The 22,204-nt window shown below is 40.7% G+C and overlaps 1 protein-coding gene across 5 annotated transcripts in view; it reads left to right on the top strand.

Moving 5' to 3' along the window:
• The window catches only part of LOC127421735 (protein turtle homolog B-like), a 110,595-nt gene that overhangs the window by 45,871 nt on the left and 42,520 nt on the right, over positions 1 to 22,204 (top strand). For all 5 annotated transcript variants that reach the window (XR_007894085.1, XR_007894086.1, XR_007894083.1 and 2 more), the window contains exon 4: positions 14,256 to 14,407. Coding sequence is in view for 1 of the 5 variants with exons in the window: in XM_051664804.1 (XP_051520764.1) it covers positions 14,256 to 14,407 (152 nt within the window). In the remaining 4 variants the exon portion in view is untranslated. The remainder of the gene's footprint in view (positions 1 to 14,255; positions 14,408 to 22,204) is intronic.

Here is a 22,204-nt window from a genome sequence, read left to right as displayed (position 1 = left end):
ATTGTTTTTCAGTACTTATGTCCAAACAAATGTATGCAGTTACCAGTCTCCAGTAACCTTTAGCACTTTTACAGGACTTAGTATTAGCTAATTACAACTGTATTTTAGTTGTTACTTCAAGACGCAACTTTAGCGAACTACTCTTCGGCCACTTAAAAGCAAGCTACATATTATCTGCAAATGGCAAAGTTTTCCTCCTGTTCTATCCTACTCTGTTTTGACTGGTCATGTTTGCCTTCATATATTCTAAAGGGGACTTGTGTCCTGCTAAACTCATATAATTTTTGTTCAAGTAATATTAACATGAAATAATTTCGCAGACATTTCACAGACATAGTTTTATAAATACGTATGTACAAATGTATGCAGTTACAGTCTCCAGTTAGATTTATCACTTTTTGTGCGGCGGGAGATTTTGGCTAGTGAAAATGCTGAGTGGCTACTGGCTAGTGACTTTGAAACACCACTAGCCACAGTGGCCAGTGAACCAAAAAGTTAATGTCAAGCCTTGGTGACAATAATTATAATTTATCATTTTTTTTATTTATCACACATTATACATTTTTCCACATATCCCAGCTTAGCTGGGGTCAGAGTGCAGGGTCAGCCATGATACGGTGCCCCTGGAGCAGATAGGGTCAAGGGCTTTGCTCAAGGGCCCAACAGTGGCATCTTGGCAGTGCTGGGGCTTGAACCCCCAACCTTCTGATCAGTAACCCAGAGCCTTAACTGCTGAGCCACCAAAAAGAATCTATTCAACTAAAGGGATCTAAAATATCTGGAATTGCCTTTAATGTGGGTTTGGAGGTGTTTGAAATTTTATTTTTTTTACTTTTCTAAGGTTTTTGTTTTGGAGCTGTCAGTAGTTAGCGCTTTATTTCTGCTCTGAGATGCTGGATGTAGCTTTTCATGCAGTGGTTTGTTCTTCTTAGCTTTAAGCTTTTCTTATATTTTCAGATGTGGTTGTGTGCTTGTAAGTGTATGTGTGTACAGTATTATAGTTTCTCTTTGGACCCTGCAAACTGCCGACATGCATTACTCATTGCTCTCTCTCTCTCTCTCTCTATCTCTCTTTTTGCTGTTCTTTCCCTCCCCTTCCCCCTCATGTTTAAAGGATGTCTGCTTTTGGGGGCGGAGTAGGTCTAATCATGGCTTGATTTCATATTCATTTTTAATATCAGCAGTGAATCAGATCTATGAGGAGTGGAGGAAGTGACTTTCTCATACCACTCATGTCATATTGCTGCTATACAAACAGTGAGTAATACATGTAGTAGACCCATAACGTTCCAGCCCAAACCCCGTAGCTGCATAAATGAGCAATGTACTTCCTCATGGCCCTGGTCTAGATCTGCTGCCATACTTTCCAACTGAAAATGTTATCACCGTCTCCCTTGTTACATGCTTCACCATGGCTCCGGAGGGACTACATTTTGTTTTTTATACATATGGTTAGCTCTGGAGTCCAAGAGTGCTGATATTTATTATAAGAGCAGTGAGATGCTTCACTGTTTGTATTACTCCGCTTGTCTTTTAATTTGTTACTTGCTGTTCACGCAATGTTTGGTCCTGCTTTTGCTTTGTTTGGAACTATTTTCGTTAGTGGAGACAAAATAGACAAAATAACTGGCCACATTGTGTCATCTTGTGAAATATGTTACTTGATTGGATTTGTGAATCAAGTAGTGAAGTCAAATTGTTTTTCTAGATGTTATACAGTTGCATGCTAAAATCCTTTTAGAGAAGTTGCGTCTTTAAATCTATTCACTTTAAAACACCATCTCTATAGCCATACACAGATAAAAAGCTCCTAGATCACATCTGATTTTCCACAACTCATGTTGTCTGGAGTGTTTTGTGTACTGAATGTTCTTGGAAAAACACTTTAAACTGCAGTACAGCCCATTGAAGTGACTGTACGTCTATCCCTCACAGCCTTGTTGCCGCTGCTGTGAATAAGGTCTATACAGTGCTTCACCTTAGTTGACCAGTCATTCAGGCAACCCAACAAAGATATTAACTTGATTATAGCTCTGTTGCCTGTATGATATTACTTAATTGTCGTACACTTGACTGTAATGAGAAGAATGACAATAAACTTGATTTGACCTTCAGCAGCCTATATCCGCCTTTGGGTATTCACCGGCTTTCAAAGGAAACACCTCGGCCTGCTCTGCTTGCCCTTGTGTCATCTAAACAAGAGTAATATTTCACCAAGCAGAGCACACATAATTTCCATTACACTAATGCAGATGCCTTCCATGGGGCCAAACTACAGAGGCAAGTTTGGGGTAGCTCAAGGCTTTGGTCATGTCATGTTCCTCTCTCTCATTCCATTTGAACATCACATTTTGCCTGATTTATTATTTATGGGCTTGGTCCAGCGCCACTGGAAATATATTATCTCCTCCATGGTGAGTGTTTGCATTTTATTAGATGATGAATTTAATATGATCCATTAAGACAATATGTAAACTATCATGATTCACAGCTCAGTAATCATTGCCTGAGGGTCAATATCCAAAAGGCCCTCGGTCGCAAATTAATGGTATCACAAAGTCGCTGTGGGCTTAAAGCAAGTGCTGACATGGCAGATTAATTCCAATACTGGAGCCTTTTACGTTCGGCCTGACTGCATACTGATTTACACTGTACATCACTTTACATGTGTGAGCTACAGTGGGAGAAGAATTAAACATAATTTGCTTGGTCCACAAGATGGAGCCTGTTAGCTTTCGCAATACGAGTGTGTGCATGCTTACTTCCGGTCGAATTAGCGCTCATTGAAACTGAGTGAGATCACACGTGATTGCGGTGTGAGTAGGGCTTTATTGTTGCTGTGAGGGGAGACTTCCATGCTTAAACAAGCATGAGCATGTTTACAAGTAAAGAAAAAGAGGAGAGTGGTCTATCAGCAAAAAGAGAAAGCATCCTCTTTACATTGTTGTATGCCTTTACCAGCAGCGATGACCAACGGTATGAAGTAAATAGTGTTCAAATTTTGGGTAACACTTTACAACAAGGTTCTTACATGAACATTAGTAAAAGTAAAAGCTAACATAAAATAACAATGAACAATACTTTTACATTCATTACATTATTTACCCTGTAACACTCGTGAACGTGCGTGCCACTGTGAAAGAGCTTCTCTCATAGTGCTCATGAATGCGCAAAGAACGTTAAGATTTTCACTGCAAAATGACTTAAATTTTATGTTTCTTACTACTTGGACTTGGAAATTAACGCACTTGTTTGTCAGATAGACTACTTTTATGATACTTTTGGGTCCTTAAAGTGAGTCATTATCAACTAGGGACTAGTTTTTGATGGTTAGATTACCGCCTGAGAACAAAATCGTGGTTAACTTGTTTTACGATTATTTGCAAATTTTCTTATGACTTTTTTTGCTTCATTGCTTTTGCATAATATCATATCACAATTGAATGTGTTATTGGACGTGTTTCTTAAGGATATTTGGAAGCTAAATCCTACAATAGGAAAACTGGTAAATACACAACAAATAAATAGGAGGTATATATTAAGAGACCCTCCAACATAGGGCACAACAGCTCTGATGTGCATCTGGGGCGCAGAATGATATGCTTCAATGTGCTTAGGGTGCATAGAGTCTTTTCATAAGTGCATAACTGTTCGAATATTGTGGGTATGCAACATGTAGTTCACAGCATCCAACAGTTTTTTGTTCTGCAGCAGTTTATTAAAGCAATCCATTGATTATCAGACACCCCACCATAAAGAATTGACAACAAACTCCATAACAATACTCCACAACACCTCACAAATTAACCTGTGGACTATGCATAATAATGGGAACATTGTTTACAGCAGTGATTTTTAAGTCTGATAATGATTAAAATTGAAATCTATTTTTGAATGTGGTGAATTGGTACACAAATCATGCTTTAAACAATGAGGATGATTTAAGACTCAACTTCTCAAAGTTTACCATCCTGGTAGTAACTACACGCATATGCACCGCACACTGGGCCTCATTCATGAAAATGTCGAAAATATATGAAATAATTGAGAGTAATTTCCATGTAAAATGTAGGTTCCCAAAGACTTTCTGCCAGATTCACTAACGCTTCGTATTCCCCAGATTTGTTAGAACAACTTGTGTAATGTAAGTGAATTTCAGATGTTCGTGAGTAGAGCGCGCATGCATGTTCATTCACAATTATCATAATCCACGGCCATGAAAACTTCATATAAGGAAGGCTTCAGACTTGCTAGTAAATGAGAAAATGAACCTTTAATAAATATGTGAACAGTAATTAAAGGTTGTTTATTTTTATTTTTTTTAACGGAGTGTATTCACATCGTAAAATATTGATTTAGCAAACACTCACATCTAAAAAGAAAGTGAGGAACTTTCAGTCATCTTTGACTTTGCTGCCATCAGAGGTTTTTTAGTGAATTAAACAGTCCAAGAGGTCAATAAAAATTGTTTGACATGAAGCTTTAGTGTAAAAAAATTTCAGTTCGTGCCGACAGGAGGATGCCCACCACCATTAACCTTCTAATCAAATGTCAACTGAACGCGATTTACCGATGCATATACTAAATTATGAAATCTAAATAATAGAGCTTATAGCAAATAAAAAATGTCCAGCCAGTCACATTAGAGGGCATTTTTATTATTATTATTATTATTTTTAATGCAAACTCATGTCAAGAACTTCTGCTGGAAATAAGCAGAGTTGGGAAAAAACTATAGGCTACTTTGAAAAAATAAATGCAGTTAGCAAAGAAACATTTCTAAATAAAACCTTTTTTTACACATTTATTAGTTATTTTTTCATTACTTCTTTAATTTGAATTCTAAAAAAATGTAGTCAAGACAATTTGTCTGAAAGAACACAACACGTTCGGATGTCTTTCGCAAGATTTACACTTGGTTGGGAGCAGGTGTAAATTTAGTTTTTACTGACTAACGTTTTGAAAATATGAAAACTTTCATGAATCTGAAAATTTACATCAGACTGGCTTTACGAACGATTTACACAAAAATAAGTTCTGCTTGTGTTTCATGAATGAGACCCACTGTTGGCACACTTAAACAGTTGTGCATCTCTCAATTCATCCCTTTAAAAGCACCACAGCTAAAAATATTACACTCACAACTTTGTTGTTGGATGACTAGTGGAACATCCTGCCCCATTTGTAGGATGTGTACCTTTGTATGACTTCTGTCTGAATGTTTTGCATCCGTCGTCTTCAGTAATGTCGTCTCAGATTGTTGGTGCCAGACGGGCTGGATTGAGTATTTCTGGAACTGCTGATCTCCTGATTTTCACGAACAACAGTCTCTAGAGTTTACTCAGAATGGTGCCAAAACAAAAAAACATCCAGTGAGTGGCAGTTCTGCAGACAGAAATGCCTGTTTGAGAGAGGTCAACAGAGAATGGCCAGACTGGTTCGAGCTGACAGAAAGGCTATGGTAACTCAGATAACCACTCTGTACAATTGTAGTGAGCAGAATGCACAACATGTTGAACCTTGAGGAGGATGGGCTACAACAGCAGAAGACCACATCTGGCACTTTTTTAGGACTATAGTGTTCCTAATAAAGTGATCAGTGTGTGTACATTTACGGTTAAATTAACCGTGAAGTTTTTAATCGAAGTTTTAAACCGTGAAGTGTTTTAATCACAACATCCCTAATATCAACTTCCACTGTACTGAAATGACGAACTGGGATATTCAGTAACAAAATCTCCTTTTGTGTTCCGCTTAAGAAAGAAAGTAAGACAGGTTTGGAATTACATGAGGATGAGTAAATTATGACAAAATGTTCATTTTTGGGTGAACTATGCCTTTAGTCTATTGCATAGTAGTTCCGGCTCCATTCAATTCAAACACTGTATATGGAAATTACTGTTTCTTGCAGTAGATGTTTGGATCTCTAAGTTTAGTTATGTTGATTATTCACTGTGAAATAATTTTTTTGGTTGCTGTCAGACTCTGAGGTGCCATCCACAGGAATGGTATAATTAGCACTGTGTTGTCAGCTCTCCATAAACACAGCATATTTGTCCATTTAACATATGCTTGTGAGGTGAGACTCATGCATATTCCAAACCTCTAACAATGACACCAGCAAGGGTAACAGTCTGCCCCACCTTGAATGGATGTTTAAAGTCCACTGCCTTTCTCTTTCAATTGCAGAAATCCCTGTGACTTATTTGGAAAGTGCACAGTAGCCATTTTCCCATTTCATAGCTGCAGCGAAAGAGGGAGAGGGACAAGCAAAGGGTGATTTATTCTGTGCGTGGCGGGTGTGTATTTGTGTGTGTGTGAGTTTTTGGCCTGGGGTCAATGAGTTCAGTGTCTGCCGCGTCTTTTTTCAGCTGGAGAAATGTCACCTGTGCAGCTGTGACGGGTGGCGCGAGTTTGAACATCAGTGAGGGTTTATTTCATGACTTCCTATTTCCTCTCGACTGCCGCAGTGGCCATTCATGCACTCGCTCGTTTGCATTCATGGTCAGTTCGCCCATTCACTCAGTCATGTCCCCTCTATGCGAGCTTGTACCCATACGCACACACTTCTACCCCTTAGATGCTTTCTGAAATGTCAGTATCACTGATTGTGGTGGGTTTTATATGTTGTCAGGGCATTTTACAATAAAACGTGTGTAATAGCCTTTTGGCTAAATGGCTTATGGTCAGATTTGCAAGCATTGCAGCTTTATGCCTGCTTGAAATTCACAACATTTGCTTTGATTGCAGACATGTCAGTAACCTGCGGACACAGTACAGAGCCTTTGACTGGAATGAAAAAGATCGAAGTAGATAGCTCACCTCCCAGAATATTTTGGCATGAGGTCTTTTATGGGCTTAACCCATTAACCATTTAATGACTTTAAATAAGAGACCGCATTGTCTTGCATCTATAGATGCTATAGTCTCTAAGGGCTAATTAATTTGCTGACTTAGTCAACTGGGTAGGGTTGCACTTAATTTGGTTGCATCATTTGTTCTAGGAAACTTAGCTAGTTGGTCTATAGTGTTTAAGCATTAAAAGAACAAAGCAGATTTATAGTCTTCCTTCAGTCTGAGCATTATTTTTCATCCAAAAAGACAACAATAATAGTCTAATAATAGTGAGTTTCAATAACGTCCTTACCTTCTCCTTCATTAAAACTTGCATGGCTACAAATCTACTGACTTGAGTATAAGAATTATAAACACAAAGCAGATCTACAGTATCATTTTCCTACAGTAGCCTATTTAAACTGCTGAGCATGGCTTTTATCAGAAAAGACCACAATAATAGACAAATAATTATAATTTTGAGTTTCAATAATGTTCTTTCGTCATTGTAAAGCCGAGTTGAGTCGAGGCGTCAACGCTCCCGTTCAACGCCAGTGTCAAGCACCGCATTGACCTCCACATGACAAAAGTTGCAGAAAGTGTCAAAGAGGGGCGATTTTATGAGTTTGCCACGTAAAAATGTGGGACAATAAACATTGAAAGCATGTATTTGGAAGAGAGAAAATAACTTGCAGTGGCTTTGATAGCAGAAAGTAATAAAAGGACTCGTTTATGTTTAGGTCTAAGCATTTTCTTGATGAATTTAAATTAGTTCAATAACTGGGGTTTCTGATATTCGTAAACGATAAGGTAATATTTAATAAAAAGAAATTATAAGACATTCAATGTCTCTGTGGACAGTTTTTAAATATTTCTTGTTGCTTAGTACTCTCAAAGACATTATTGGTGAAGTAAAAACGTGTGAAAAACGCGTCACTTCATAGACTTCAGTGTATTCTGCAGCGCTGACAAGTCAAGTGAAAAACCCTTAACGCGTATAAATATCAGTCACTTTTGCACATTAATCATTGCTCTTCACAATCACAAAAGTGACCGATTATGGTTTCAAAATGCCGAATTTCTCAGAAAGGTGAGGATTTTGGATCCCTGAAATTATATATTTTTTTCATGCATTTATTTATTTTGTGGAATTTGATAATTTTCCACGGCACATTAGCACAGTGGTTGGGAAACACTGATTTACACACACACATCCACTGCACAAGCTTATCTAAAAAGTTTTATTAGAGAAACTGGTGTTTCATTGGTATTCAGACTGTTCCTCTTGTCCAAAAGCTTCTTTGTTCGGGCAGGTGCTGTCTGGCCTCACAAGGGCAGAAGAGCCTGACAGCACTGGTTTCCTGTAGCCGGCTCTATTAGCATCCACTTGTGTATGGATCCTTTGTGGGCATTGGCTGTTCTTCCTGCCAGGCGGGGTGAGAGGGTGGCCGGCTGCTTGCGTGGGCTCAGCAGGTGTCAGCCGGGCAGATGTACCCGCCTAAAGAACAGTGACGGCACTGTGGAAGATGCTCAGGTCACCACACAGCCCCTCTCCTTATCAGTGTGGCAGTTACACTGCTCTCTTTTAGAGCATCCTGCCCACTCCCACAGCTCAGATCATTAGCTTCTGATACGGAGTGTCAATCCAACCCACAGTGATGTAGCCTTGTGGTTAAAGAACTGGGCTGGTAACCGATAGGGATGTGTAAAACTAATTATTTTCAAAATCGACTAGTTGGAGGGTTGTCGTAACGACTAGTCGATAAGTCTGTATTTAAAGGATAGTTCCCCCAAAAATCTCTCACTCTCAGTGTTGTTTCAAACCCAAATGACTTTCTTTCTTCAAAAGGAGGCAGTATGATAGTCTAATTTATCATTAACTTTTATACCATTTACTCAAACACTGATACATCAGTCAGTATTGAGAGCTAAGCTTGTCTGCTTGCCATCCACACATCTTATGACTTATTAATGCATAAGCAGTGGAAATCTCATCACAAAGTTTGTGAAGGAGATAGACAGAAATGAAAGACTGTAGTGAAGCAAAGAGGAATGTTGAGGTATTGGGAGTCCAGTCACTGAGCTCGATCCAGACCATCTGTTCATGTGGAAAGGCCTTCAGACAAGTGTGCTCTGAAATATGTCTTCTCTCTGTCACTCGCAGTGTAAGCCCAAGATTCCCATACAACACAGTGTTCAGAAAGTAGGGCAGGTGTGGAGTTCTGTTTGTCCCTTAGGGCGCTTTCACACTAGAGCTTTTGGTCTGGACCAGAATCCAGTTGACATCAGAGTTTGGTTTGTTTGGTTGGTGTTGAAATATTATGTAAGTGCATGAACACCGGCATTGGCAAAGCGTGGTCCGGTTGAACATACTTAACATCCATTTTCACACTACTGTGGTGGTAACAAACCTCAGTACCCAAGGGGGCGATTGAGTTTACTCAAATTCCCTTTCAAGGCAGGTCAGTCTACTCACCGGCCATCTTTTGAACGGTCCCAGACAGGCTAGGCAGCTATTTCTACAGATACCAGCTAATGCGCTTGCACATTCTGAATTGATTGAAAGGAGATATCAGTATCTAAAAGGTGATTGGCTCGTTTACCTGTAAGGCAGGACTTTGTTTTCTGTATCTTTTGGCCGTTGGATGCTCCAGTTTGTCCCATTCATTTTAATAGAAGTGGCCCGTCTCTGCTAAATAATCTCTGGTTTACTTCAAAGGATTCTGCCTTAAACGCGGATGTGTTATTGTTCAGGTAAGTTGTTATAAATATATTGACTTCAACCCACTTGTTCAGCAATATTCTTTTAAAATTGTTGCTCCGCCATGACAGTAGTTGACTTGAAAAAGAAAATTCACACTAATGTCTGCTATAGCACCCATTTCAGCAATGCTGACAATGCAACATGCAATTGTGTTGCATAATACGTCTGACAAATTTTGGAATGCAATAACGGATGAAATTGAGCTTGCATAGCTAGAAGCATCTGCGTTTTTCCGAAATGTGTGGTCGTCATTTCAATTTGAGGGGGCGTTCATGTGCAACTTCTAAGTCAGTAACTCATATTTACATTAATTCTGATAGATGAGATGGCAGCAGTTTAATCTGCATCTTTGTATGCTCCCTGTCACACTTGCAATTCATACATTGTGCTTGTATTTATCATAGCTGCATGTCTCCTAATAAACTGCAACGCATCTGTGGCAGACTGTTTCAAGTGCCGTGTTGTGGGTGTAAAGTGTTAGTGGCAAATCCAAAGAGACATGAATAAAACAGTTAAGCTGGTGTGTTCTCCTCCTGAGTTATTCCCTAGGTAGTGGTAAACATCTACTGCTAGTACATTTGGTGGTACTTGCACTGATGTTGCAAATGTACTGTGGTTTAAAAACCAAAAGTACAATGTGAAAGAGACCAGCGGGGTGAGGGGGTAGAATCGATCTTGGGTTAAAACTTAGCAATTTAAATGTGAAAAATTCAAGTGTTTATTTAAGAGCAATCCTAGGGAAATAGAGATAGAAGTGTTAAAAAAGAAAGAAGAAATACTTTTTTATTTATTTTTAAGATTAGCGCTGACCTTAGCGAGATGTTTTGTCCTATAAAATGTTCTCCCTTGTGTTTTGTCTGCAACAGATTGTAGTGTGTGGATGAAAAAGCTGGTAGGCACAGATGGAAAGATGTTCAGCGGTATTAATTGCTTGCGTTATTTTGCACCAGGTGTGTGTGTTGTTAATAGCAGAGGCAAAACTCGTGTGTAACTGTGATCCACATGCACAGGAAGGTTTTCATTTCTGAAAGTAGACCATATATATTCCCAAGTATTTTATACCCATGTTATCACTTAATTTACATCGGAGCATCCGAGTACATATCATAGATAATTACTAGGCCTGCACAGAATCTGAGGCTGCAGAATTTCATAGAAACCTACGTACATTTCCGCTTAATTTAAATGCCCATTATTCACAAAGCTCTACACATCACTTGCCCCTTGCATTAAAAGTAAAAACATCCCATAGAGCCATATGTAGGTACCATTAAGATTTGGGGATGGGCCTTTTTGACTTGGCCAAGTAAGAGACTACTTAGCAACCACCCAGAAAAACTTAGCATGGTGGCGGCAAGTTTTGCACGTAAATAATACCATAGACTTACATTAAAGGAAGGACCCAAGCCATGTCTATTGGATATCATATACCCCATTTCCACCAACATGGTTCCAGAGCTGGTTCCTGGGATGTTGCAAATTCTCGAACTGTCCTGTGTGTTTCCACTGAAGAAAAGGCATTTCCGGGGCAGAGAAACTGTTTCTACACTAGCCCCGAAAACTTGCTGGTCTTTATGCAGGAAGCAATTACTTCAAGGGCGGATACTATTTCGTCACCAGATAAAGTTTTCCGAACAATAACAATTTGGCCTAGCTACCATCTGCAGCATGGTGTACTTTTTCACTTTAAAACAACAACAACAATAAAAAATAAAAAACCCAGTAGATTACGGACATCAAAAGCATTCAGCAGTGGTCCATGGAGGAAACAAGCGCTATACTTGCGATATGGTCTTCTACGGAAGATCAAGATTAATTAGAGAGCTTGCAAAGGAGAAAAAAAAAGAGTCTATGAGGAGATACGGTAAGAAATGCATTGAATTCAGCATCAGTCATGTTTGAGTCAAACACAGTCAGTGTTCTCTGCAGCGAATCTCGGTAAGTTATTACATTTGCCAAATTTGTTAGCTTTGCTAACACCCTTCTCATCTTATTTTGTGCATGATTTTTGTTTGTAAGGGTATTTTTCTTTTTGCCAGCTACCCACTTAGTTAGGAAGATCACGACTATCTGTTCAGTAAACCTGTGGAATTCTAATGAAAATGTAAATGTAATATTATATGCTATGGCAAAAATCCAAATATAACCATCTGCTACACCAATGTTAATACAGATTCCACTGTTACAGTTATAGGGGTCATGACAAACTCTTTTTTTAATAATTTTATTATGTTCCCTGAGGTCCACTGATAATGTTAGTAACGTTTTTTTGCACCAAAACAGTCATAATTTTGTAATACATGATCATTTTCCACCCTGTCTCTGGCCATCTGTCTGAAATGCTCAGGTTTTGGCCTCAGTGTCTCCTTTAAACTTCAGTGTTAGTGGGCACTGTTATGATTGGCTAATATCGTGCAGCCCCTCGAATACAGCCATATTTGAAGCTCAATCGGAAGAGAATGAACAAGCTCCACAACATTATAAAACTAAATTTCAGGGTTTACACATCCAACACATTGCATCTGAATATTTAAAACTGTTAACTCAAGCACAGCAGCACCATTAACTATCAAACAGTCAGGACATTTGAAACATTCATGAATGAGACTGGTTACTTCAGGTTTTCAATTGGGTCCAATAGGGATTTTAACTGCCCCATCCTTCATTAACAGTTCCTTTGCAAATCCTGAATCGTATTATGACTGGTTCACAAGCAGTCCAAGCTGATATAAGCTGAATAAATATACAGTCCACACTGAAATACCCTACAGACACATCCACATGACGCGCACACAGTATCATCCTGCACTGAGGCGCACATCACTGGAAATGCATCAAAACGGTCAAAGATGTCAATCTAGTGCATGTTTACATACACCAACAATTAAAATAGCACAGATGGGCAAAATAAAGTGTCCGGGACATGTTTGTGCTCAAAACAGCAAGACACAGCAGCTGAATGAAACAGAATGGGGTCTCCTTTTCAGAGTTGTAACTTGACACTGCGTCTTTTAAAAGCGTGCATGACAACAGTCAAAGATGTCTGTCTAGTGCATGTTAACAAAAATAATTCAGAACAGTCCACATGAGCCCCTTTTGGTGTTCAGGAATAGTTATTAGGCTGCCCTAGGCCTGTCTATCCTGCTCTCTCTCTGTTTACGAACTGCACACCAGTCGGTGTGGGGCATGTAAATACAAATGAGCAATGTCTCGTGATGTCACAAATACAGATTTCAAAACGAGATGTTTCAGCAGGGTGGTAACTATAAATGCTCTTTTTAGACAGGGAGGAAGATTTGAGTTCGAAACTTACAGTATGTTTTATAGTACAGTTACCTCTTATATGTCTAAATATCAAGGAAAATTGTATTCTCCATTTCATGACCCCTTTAAAGTGCTTAGCTAGTTAAGCCAAATAGAAAAGATCATACAAAATAATGTAACTATTTTACCAGTTGTCTTGAGTATAAATGCAGTCTCTAGCAATCTTGTTGAGCAATGTAATAACATTGGATTGCATTTCTCTGTATGTTTAAAAATGTCCTCAAAAACAGGAGTAAAAGCTGTAGACAAACACCGTGGTGTGCTATGTTTGTTTGTGGGCAGGTTAGGTAGTCACGTAAAACAACCACATAGCCATGTAACCCGTTACATCACTGTTCGGTTCTGAAGTCAGTGGGAAAGCAGGTCAGTTTGCGATAGGCTCCAGATTCCACCGGTCGAGAACAAGCCGAGCACAGCCTCTGGCTCGAGAATAAGCGCCATTTGGTGAAAAAAGGGTAATAGAGACTTGGTGGTGGGGCCCACTTGCCTGTAAGCAACCAACTAGCAATAACCCAGAACTCCCAAGTAACCACTTAGCAATGGCACCTAGAAACCACCTACAACACCCTAGCTTGGTGGTGGCAAGTTTTGCATGGACAAGTACCACTCAAATTTTCTTAAGAAAATGTAAACATTTAGTTTTATAATTCTTTTAGTAGTATTCACAGCTCCATTTCACACATTTTAACATATCTGAATCCATTCTGCAGATTTTCCCCCACAACCAGTGCAGCAAACACTGTTACTATGCTCTTAAACACAGAGTTACTATGGCGGTATTCTCAACTGTGGACCCACTGACTTCAGTTCATGAGTTTTGTGCAGTGGTGTATTTCCTTTAGTATATTGACATTTTGGGTTGATGTTCTGGATGATAGTGACAGGCAGACTGCTGTCCCTCTGATGCAGAAATACTGGTACTGTAGCTCCTGCTCTTTGACTGCACCAATCTTACATGCTTCCTATAGGCTCCCAAGCATAGGAGAGTACTAAAGGGACAGTTCCTCCTAAAAATGAAAATTCTGTCATCATTTACTCATCACCCTCATGTTCCAAACCCATATGACTGACTTTCTGACAAAAGGAGATGTTAGGCAGAATGTAAGGGACTAACAGCCTCAGTCAATGTTCAACATTTAACATTCAATTCCATTGCATGGAAAAAGGAAAGTAAATTGTGACCGAGGCTAACATTCTGCCAAACATCTCAAGTCATACAGGTCAGAACAACATGAGGGTGAGTAAATGATGACAGGATTTACATTTTGGCTGAACTATCCCTTAAATATGAAAGACACTAAACTCAACTTCTTTTTCCTTGTTTTTCCCCCAGCGCCCCCTACGTTCACGGACACGCCACCACAGTACGTGGAGGCGAGGGAGGGCAGCAGCATTACACTGACCTGCACTGCCTTCGGAAACCCCAAGCCAGTGGTCACCTGGCTGAGAGAGGGGGATCAGCTGACCAGCAACAAGAAATACACGGTATGTGTGTTCTGTGTGCAGATTCACTGTCCTGTTTTAATTCAAGTGTGCTGATCTCTGTCCAAGTGAATTAAAGCAATAAGCCACGAGAGGCAGTGTGTTAAAGTGATTTTCCCACAGGTAAGGGGTGTTCTTATGCACAATGCAAAGCTTATCTATAGTAAAATCACTGTAACATACAGACTTGAGTGGCTTACTGCTTTTATATAACGCAGGCAGGGCCGTTTCTAGGCATAGGCGAACTAGGTGGCTGCCTACGGCGCAACCAGAAGAGGAGACCACCACCACATAATCCCCTCCGGACATGGGCACCAATAGGGATCTCGCCTAGGGTGCAAAAATGGTCAGAAACAACCCTGAACGCAGGCAACAGCAGTACGATAAAAGACACCAATGTTTATTAAATAGTTTTGTTATTAATAATAGTCAGAATAAAAAAATGTGGTAGCACTTTACAATCAGGTTGTATTAATTAACAAACAATGAATAATTCATTTACAGAATTAATTAATCTTGGTTAATGTTAATTTTTATATATACAGTACAACATAAAAAGTTGTTTACATTAATGCATTATGATTTAACATGAACTTGAAATTCACCCTTTGCTATATTGAAAGCACTACAACTACACATTATAAGTGTCACATATTGGAAGGAAGTACAAGAGCTGGATCTAGGTGCAGCAAAACTGTGTTTAATAAGATAAACAAAGTACAATTTAATGGGGTAAATACAGGAACAAAAGCAGCATCCACGATGGGAAAACACAGGAACAAAGGAAACAACCACGAAGGGAACAGGTATATAAACAGGAGGTCAAAACACATAACAACTGACAAAGAACAAGCAAACAACAGGGCATTATATACACAATGGATAATGACTTAATGGAAGACAGGTGAAAACAATCAAGGACAGCTGACAGTGATGAGGGCAGGGAATTATGGGAAATGTAGTCCGGGAGGAACAGATGACAGGAGAGAAACACAAGGCAAACAACAGTGAATCATGACAATATGATGTTTTAACCTGTGAATTTCATAGTTTTTTTTTTTTCAAATGTACAGTAATTTCAAATCAGATGATTGCAACACGCTCCAAAAAAGCTGGGACAGTTGAGTGTTTACCACTGTGAAACATCACCATTTGTTCTAATAATAATTATTAAGCATTTGGGCACTGGGGACACAAGTTTGTTAAGTTTAGAAAGTGGAATTTTCCCCCATTCATCCATTATGTAGGTCTTTAGCTGCACAATTTTACGGGTCTTCGTTGCCGTATCGTGTGCTTCATAATGCGCCACACATTCTCAGTTGGAGACAGGTCAAGACTGCAGGCAGGCCAATCTAGCACCCACACTCTCTGCTCACACAGCCATGCACATGTAATCCGGACATCCCTGGAAAAGATGGTGCTGGATGGCAGTATATTTTGCTTCAAAAGTTTTACATATCTGTCTGCATTCTTGGTGTTCTCACAGATGTGCGAGTTACCCATGCCATGTGCACTGACACACCCCTGGCTCATACAGACACTGGCTTTTGGACCTGATGCTAATTAAAGCTTGGATGGTCCTTTTCCTCTTTGGCCCAGATAAAATGACGGCTGTGTTTTTCAAAAACTTTTTGAAATGTGGACTCTTTGGGCCAAAAAAACACAGTTATTGCACTTTTCGACTGCACGTTACGGTTCGACTCGACTCGATTCTGCTCGCTTTACTTTTCTGAGCTTGCTTTTCCACTGCAGTTTAGTGCCGCCTCAACGTGGGTGGGATTATAGGCTGATCGTCATAGTGGTGCCGCCTCTACTGCCATGACATCATCTTAAACATGACAAACATTACTGACCATAAACAATAACACGACCGCTAGCTGTTAGCTACTAGCTCATTGTGCTGCATAAAGCAGTTGTTGCATGGTGATTTGACACAAGTGTAACAGTTAAATTGGCCTGGTTGTTTTAGAAGCAAGCTTTCCAGTAGCTAGTCAACTAAATAAAGTGAAGCTTTCAAGCAGAATATAGAGTTAACATAACAAAACGTACCATCCACCATCGTGAACTCCAACAATGCCGAGTCCAGGGCACTCTCCCTCCCATTTCTCACCAGTCTATTGCCATAGATAGCGTCCATTTGGTAGAACCACTTCCACTTTCTTCTGTTTGAACCACTCCGGCTGTTGTGGTCCTTGATGGTTCTGTAGTCACTTTTAAATTTTTTTAACTTTTCCCTACACTGTTGGTAGGTCTGGTGGTAGCCGTGTGCGGCCAACAGCTGAGACACTTCCTGAAAGACTTTTTTGTTTCGCGTTGTTTCGTTCGTCGCTAACTAGAGGAACGTCTGCACCTTGTTTATTGACCACGGTGTGGTTTTGTGCACATCCATTTCTTTTTACAATTCGAAAGTCGCGTGAACAAATGATATTGCTGTTGCTGTTGCTAACATTAAAACTAGCGGGTTGATGTCCCGTGTCACAAATCCAGTGACGCTAGTAGTGACGATTCTCTCTGAACAATCAGTGATCTGCAGGGTTTTGACATCACATTTAGTATTGGCTCGGCTCGCTTGAAACCTCGACCGAAAAAATATCAGGTACCAGGTACTATCCACAGTGGAAAACCGAGCAGAGTCGAGTCGAGTTGAGCTGTACCGTGCAGTGGAAAAACCCCATTACACTCTTCTACTTTCCATCTAAGATGAGACCGATCCCAGAGAAGTCTGCAGCGCTTCTGGACAGTGTTGATGTATGCCTTCTGCTTTGCATAGTTAAGTCTTAACTTGCTTTTGTGGATGCAGCTGCCAAGGGTGTTGACTAACAAAGGTTTACTAAAGTTATCCCAAGCCCATGTTCATGATATCCATTACAGATGAATGCCATTTTTTTAAGACAGTGACTTCTGAGGGATCAGAGATCACGTGAAACGGTTTTTGTCTTGCCCTTTATGCACCGAGATTTGACCAGATTCCTTGAATCTTTTAACTATATTTTGCACTGTAGAGGGTGAAATGCCCAAAATCCTTCCAATTTGTCTTTGGGGAACGTTGTTCTCAAAGTGCTGGATTATTTGCTGAAGCATCTCTTGGCAAATTGACAAGTCTTGAACGATCCTTGCTCTTGAAGGACTAGACTGTTTTTGGAGGCTGCTTATACAGTATACAGTACTATGACACAATTGCCTCACCTGTTTAACATCTCCTGTTTCACATCGGATTGTTATTTCAACTCGTCAAATTGTTATTTGTCTTAAATTGCCCCTGTCTCAACTTTTTTGGAGCGTGTTGCAATCAGCTGATTTGAAATTACTGTACATTTTCAAAAAAACAAACAATGAAGTTCACAAGGTAAAACATCATATAATGTGTAGTTGTAGTGCTTTCAATATAGCAAAGGCTGAATATAATTTACAAATCACTCCTTTTTGTTTTTATTCAAATTTTTCATACTGTCGCATCTTTTTTTTTAATTGGGGTTGTAACAATAAACAATTTTTTTAAAGATGTTTTTAGTCTTGGTTAATGTTAATTTATAGATATATTTTAATAAAAGTGAAATAATACAAATAAATTATTATTCATAGTTAGTTCATGATACCTATGCATTAATTATGTAATGTTAACATATACATGTAGATCTTACTGTAGATGTAGAATTTCATCAGCCAAGTAATATAGTGCATTTAACCTCACTGTAGGCTGTTTGCTGTTGCTATCACCTGCATTAATTATATAATGTTAACATATACAAACTTACTGTAGCAAAGTAATGTATTGCATTTCTATTTAGCCTAACTGTAGGCTGTTTGCGGTTGCTAAGCAATGTAGCAACTTGCCGCATTAATATAGAATGTGCGTGATCACAGGTGTGTGTTTATTGTCATTGTGCAACAGCTTAGAACGCAGTTGATCCAATCAGAATTCAGAGTTGGAACTATCTGTTCTAACTATGCTTTTTTTGGACGATGTGTAAATTGAAGATGTACTTTCGTTTCCAAATATAGCAGGCTTGAATTTAGTCTTAGCATAAATTTGGTCCCCAGTGAATTGTACTGTCTCATTTTTCTTTTTGGAGAGGATGCATGAATCATCACAACCTATTTGTATCTAAAGGCTCTGTCAGTCGCAGCCCGCATCGGGGGTCTGACAGATGAAGAACACATGCCTGCAGTGGAACAGGGAAAAACTGACAAGCGTGTTTCCACCTTACGCTGCATTCAGGCTGCGAGGGAGGAGGCGGCGATGCAGGATTTGACAGCACAGGCAGTCAGTCTGGCTCCAGTAGGCATTGCCTCTCAGTACATCAGAGGAGCTACCCCTGAGGAAACAGACAAATACAAGAGCTGCTGTGTAGCCACTCCTGTCTCTTACATCCAGGCTGGTTCTTCAACTACATGCATTTTTATGTCCCAGGGGTTGATTTATTTATTTGTATTTTTAATAAAAATAACAGAAATAACAATTATTATTTTTGGTATATGGACACATTTAAACTGTTTTGGAAACTCTTTACTTTGTCTTACCTTTTTTTCTTCCTACTCTTCTAATGCTTTTTCTAAATACCCTTGTCTCTGACCCAGACTTTCAATCTTGAAATGAAAATCCTTCATAAAAATAATAATTATTCAATTAAAAAACTATGATAGTCTTAACAGAGTGAAATATTCATAAACCATTTCAATTTTTATTAATAAGCCTGTCTGAGCCAACGGCCATGCCTGCCACGGCCAACGAGCCAACGGCCACGCCTGCCACGGCCAACGAGCCAATGGCCATGCCTGCCATGGCCAATGAGCCAACTCCCACGCCTGCCACGGCCAATGAGTTGGAAGCCTCGTCCGTTTCAGAGCCTGCGTTGCCAGCCTTGTCCATCCCAGAGCCTGCGTTGCCAGCCTCATCCATCCCAGAGCCAGTGTTGCCATCCGCCCATGCCCACGACCACAAAGGTCGTTCCCAAGTCTCTGCCCATGCTCACGACCACAGAGGTTGTTCCTGAGTCTCTGCCCATGCTCACAACCACAGAGGTCATCTCCGAGTCTCAGCCAGTGTTCACAATCACAGAGGTCGTTCCTGAGTCTCTGCCCATGCCCATGACCATAGAGGTCGTTCGCGAGTCTCTGCCCATGCTCATGACCACAGAGGTCGTTCCCGAGTCTCTGCCTGTGCTCACGACCACAGAGATCGTTCCCGAGTCTCTGCCCATGCTCACGACCACAGAGGTTGTCTCCAAGTCTCAGCCAGTGTTTATGACCACAGAGGTCGTTTCCGAGTCTCTGCCAGTGTTCACAACCACAGCGGTCGTTCCTGAGTCTCTGCCCGTGCCCACGACCACAGAGGTCGTTCCTGAGTCTCTTCCCATTTTCGTGATCATGGAGGTCATTTCCCAGTCATCCAGTATTCTTTGTCTTGAGCCTCCCACGGCTCTGCCTTCCACGGCTTTGCCCCTTGAGCCTCCTACAGCTCTGCCTTCCACGGCTCCACCCCTCGAGCCTCCCACGGCTCCGCCAGCCACGGCTTCGCCCCTCGAGCCTCCCACGGCTCCGCCAGCCACGGCTTCGCCCCTCGAGCCTCCCACGGCTCCGCCTGCCATGGCTTCGCCCCTCGAGCCTCACACAGCTCTGCCTACCATGTCTTCGCCCCTTGAGCCTCCTATGGCTCCACCTTCCATGGCTCCAGTCTCTAGTCTGTGGCTGTCTCCCAGGCCTCCTGACCCTATCTTGACCCTGTGGTTGCCACCCAGGTCTCCTGACCCTGTTTCAGACCTGTGGCCGCCAACTAGGCCTCCTGATACAGTCCCTACCCTGAGGTGGTCTCCTGGGTCTCCTGGCTGTCCGCCTGATCTGCTCTGGTCTTTTGGGTCTCCTGGCCATCTGCCTGATCTGCTCTGGTCTCCTGGGTCTCCTGGCCATCCGCCTGATCTACTCTGGTCTCCTGGGTCCCCTGGCCGTCCGCCTGATCTGCTCTGGTCTTCTGGGTCTCCTGGCCATCCACCTGATCTGCTCTGGTCTACTGGTTCTCCTGGGTGTCCACCTGATCTGCTCTGGTCTTCTTGGACTCCTGGCCTTCCGCCTGATCTGCCCTGGTCTCCTTGGTCTCCTGGTCTTCCGCCTGATCTGCCCTGGTCTTTGGTCTCCTGGCCGTCCACCTGATCTGCTCTGGTCTCCTTGGTCTCATGGCCGTCCGCCTGATCTGCTCTGGTCTCCTTGGTCTCATGGCCGTCCGCCTGATCTGCTCTGGTCTTCTGGGTCTCTGGCCGTCCGCCTGATCTGCTCAGGTCTCCTGGCCGTCTGCCTGATCTGCCCTGGTCTCTTTGGTCTCCTGGCTGTCTGCATGATATACTCTGGTGTCCTTGGTCTCATGGCTGTCTGCCTGATCTGCTCTGGTCTCCTAGGTCCCCTGGCCGTCCGCTTGATCTACTCTGGTCTCTTTGGTCTCTCGGCCATCCATCTGATCTGCTCTGGTCTCTTTGGTCTCCTGGCCTTCCACCTGATCTGCTCTGGCCTCTTTGGTCTCCGGCTCCATCTTGGCCCTGCCTCCCTTACCCTTCCTTGGGCGTCAGGACCTACCCATTGGTGGGGGCAGGGGGTTATGTCATGATTCACTATTGTTTGCCTTGTATTTTTCCCCTGTCATCTGTTTCCCCGGACTACGTTCCCCATAATTCACTGCCCTCATCACTACCAGCTGTTCCCAATTGTTTTCACCTGTCTTCCATTACCTCATTTATCCTTGTGTATAGTACAATCCCCTGATGTCTGCTCTGTCTTTGTCAGTTGTTATGTGTTCCTCTCCCATTCATTTACCTAGTTCCCATCGTAGATGTTTTGTTTGTTTTATTCCCCAGTTCTTTGTTCTGCCGTGTTCCTGAGTTTTTGTTAATTTATACCACACTTTGTTTCTTAATTAAACTTCTTAAGCCGCACCTAGATCCTGCTCTTGTGTTTCCCTTAGAAATGTTACAAAGCCACTAGAGTGTGTGCCTTGCTGTGATTATGACACAAAAACCCTCTTACCCATGGTAAAATCACTGTACTTAAGTGGCTTATTGCTTTTGTAAATGGCAGCAACAGCCATATGATAAAAGACAACAATGTTCAAGAAACAGTTACAATTTGTATTAATTAATATCAAAATACTATAATATAGTTATAATAGTAATATAGTAATATAGTTAATTTTCATAATTGTAGGCTCTTTGTGGTTGCCAGTAATATAGCAATTTGGTGCATTAAAAGGCATCAAATATAGAATGTGCGGTCAAATTTATTATAATTTTACAATGTTTTTGAACATGACACATCCAATCAGAATTTAGATTTGGATCTGTTTTATAAATACATTTTTAGCCCTCAGTTGGGGCTTCATTTCCATTATGACCAACAATTGTTCCAAAGCAAGGAGTAAGGAGTTCCAAAGAGAACAAAAGATTCACTAAAGATCATGCTTGAGATTAAAAATTAGGCATGCAATGTCAAAATAAAGAAAAAAATGTAGAAAAATCTAGGTAAACATCACTTGTGAACTTGTGAATATTTTATTGTCATTTCCGATCAAGTTGTAATTCTGTAAAATTATGCAGAGTGTGATGATAATATGCAGTGTTGGGTAAATTACTCAAAATAAGTAATCCACTACAAATGACTGATTACTTATTTAAAATGTAATTAGATTACTTTAATGATTACTTTAAAAATTATCTCATTACTAATTTTACTTTTATGTTACTTTCTAAATCACTTTTCCTAGAAAAGTTGTTGGATTTCAACTCAAATTCAAAATGTTTATATTTCCTCCTCATTCAG

Source organism: Myxocyprinus asiaticus, chromosome 31, assembly GCF_019703515.2.
Source record: "Myxocyprinus asiaticus isolate MX2 ecotype Aquarium Trade chromosome 31, UBuf_Myxa_2, whole genome shotgun sequence".
Taxonomy (NCBI): domain Eukaryota; kingdom Metazoa; phylum Chordata; class Actinopteri; order Cypriniformes; family Catostomidae; genus Myxocyprinus; species Myxocyprinus asiaticus.
Note: the sequence above shows the minus strand (reverse complement) of the source record. Positions and strands in the feature narration are given on the sequence as shown.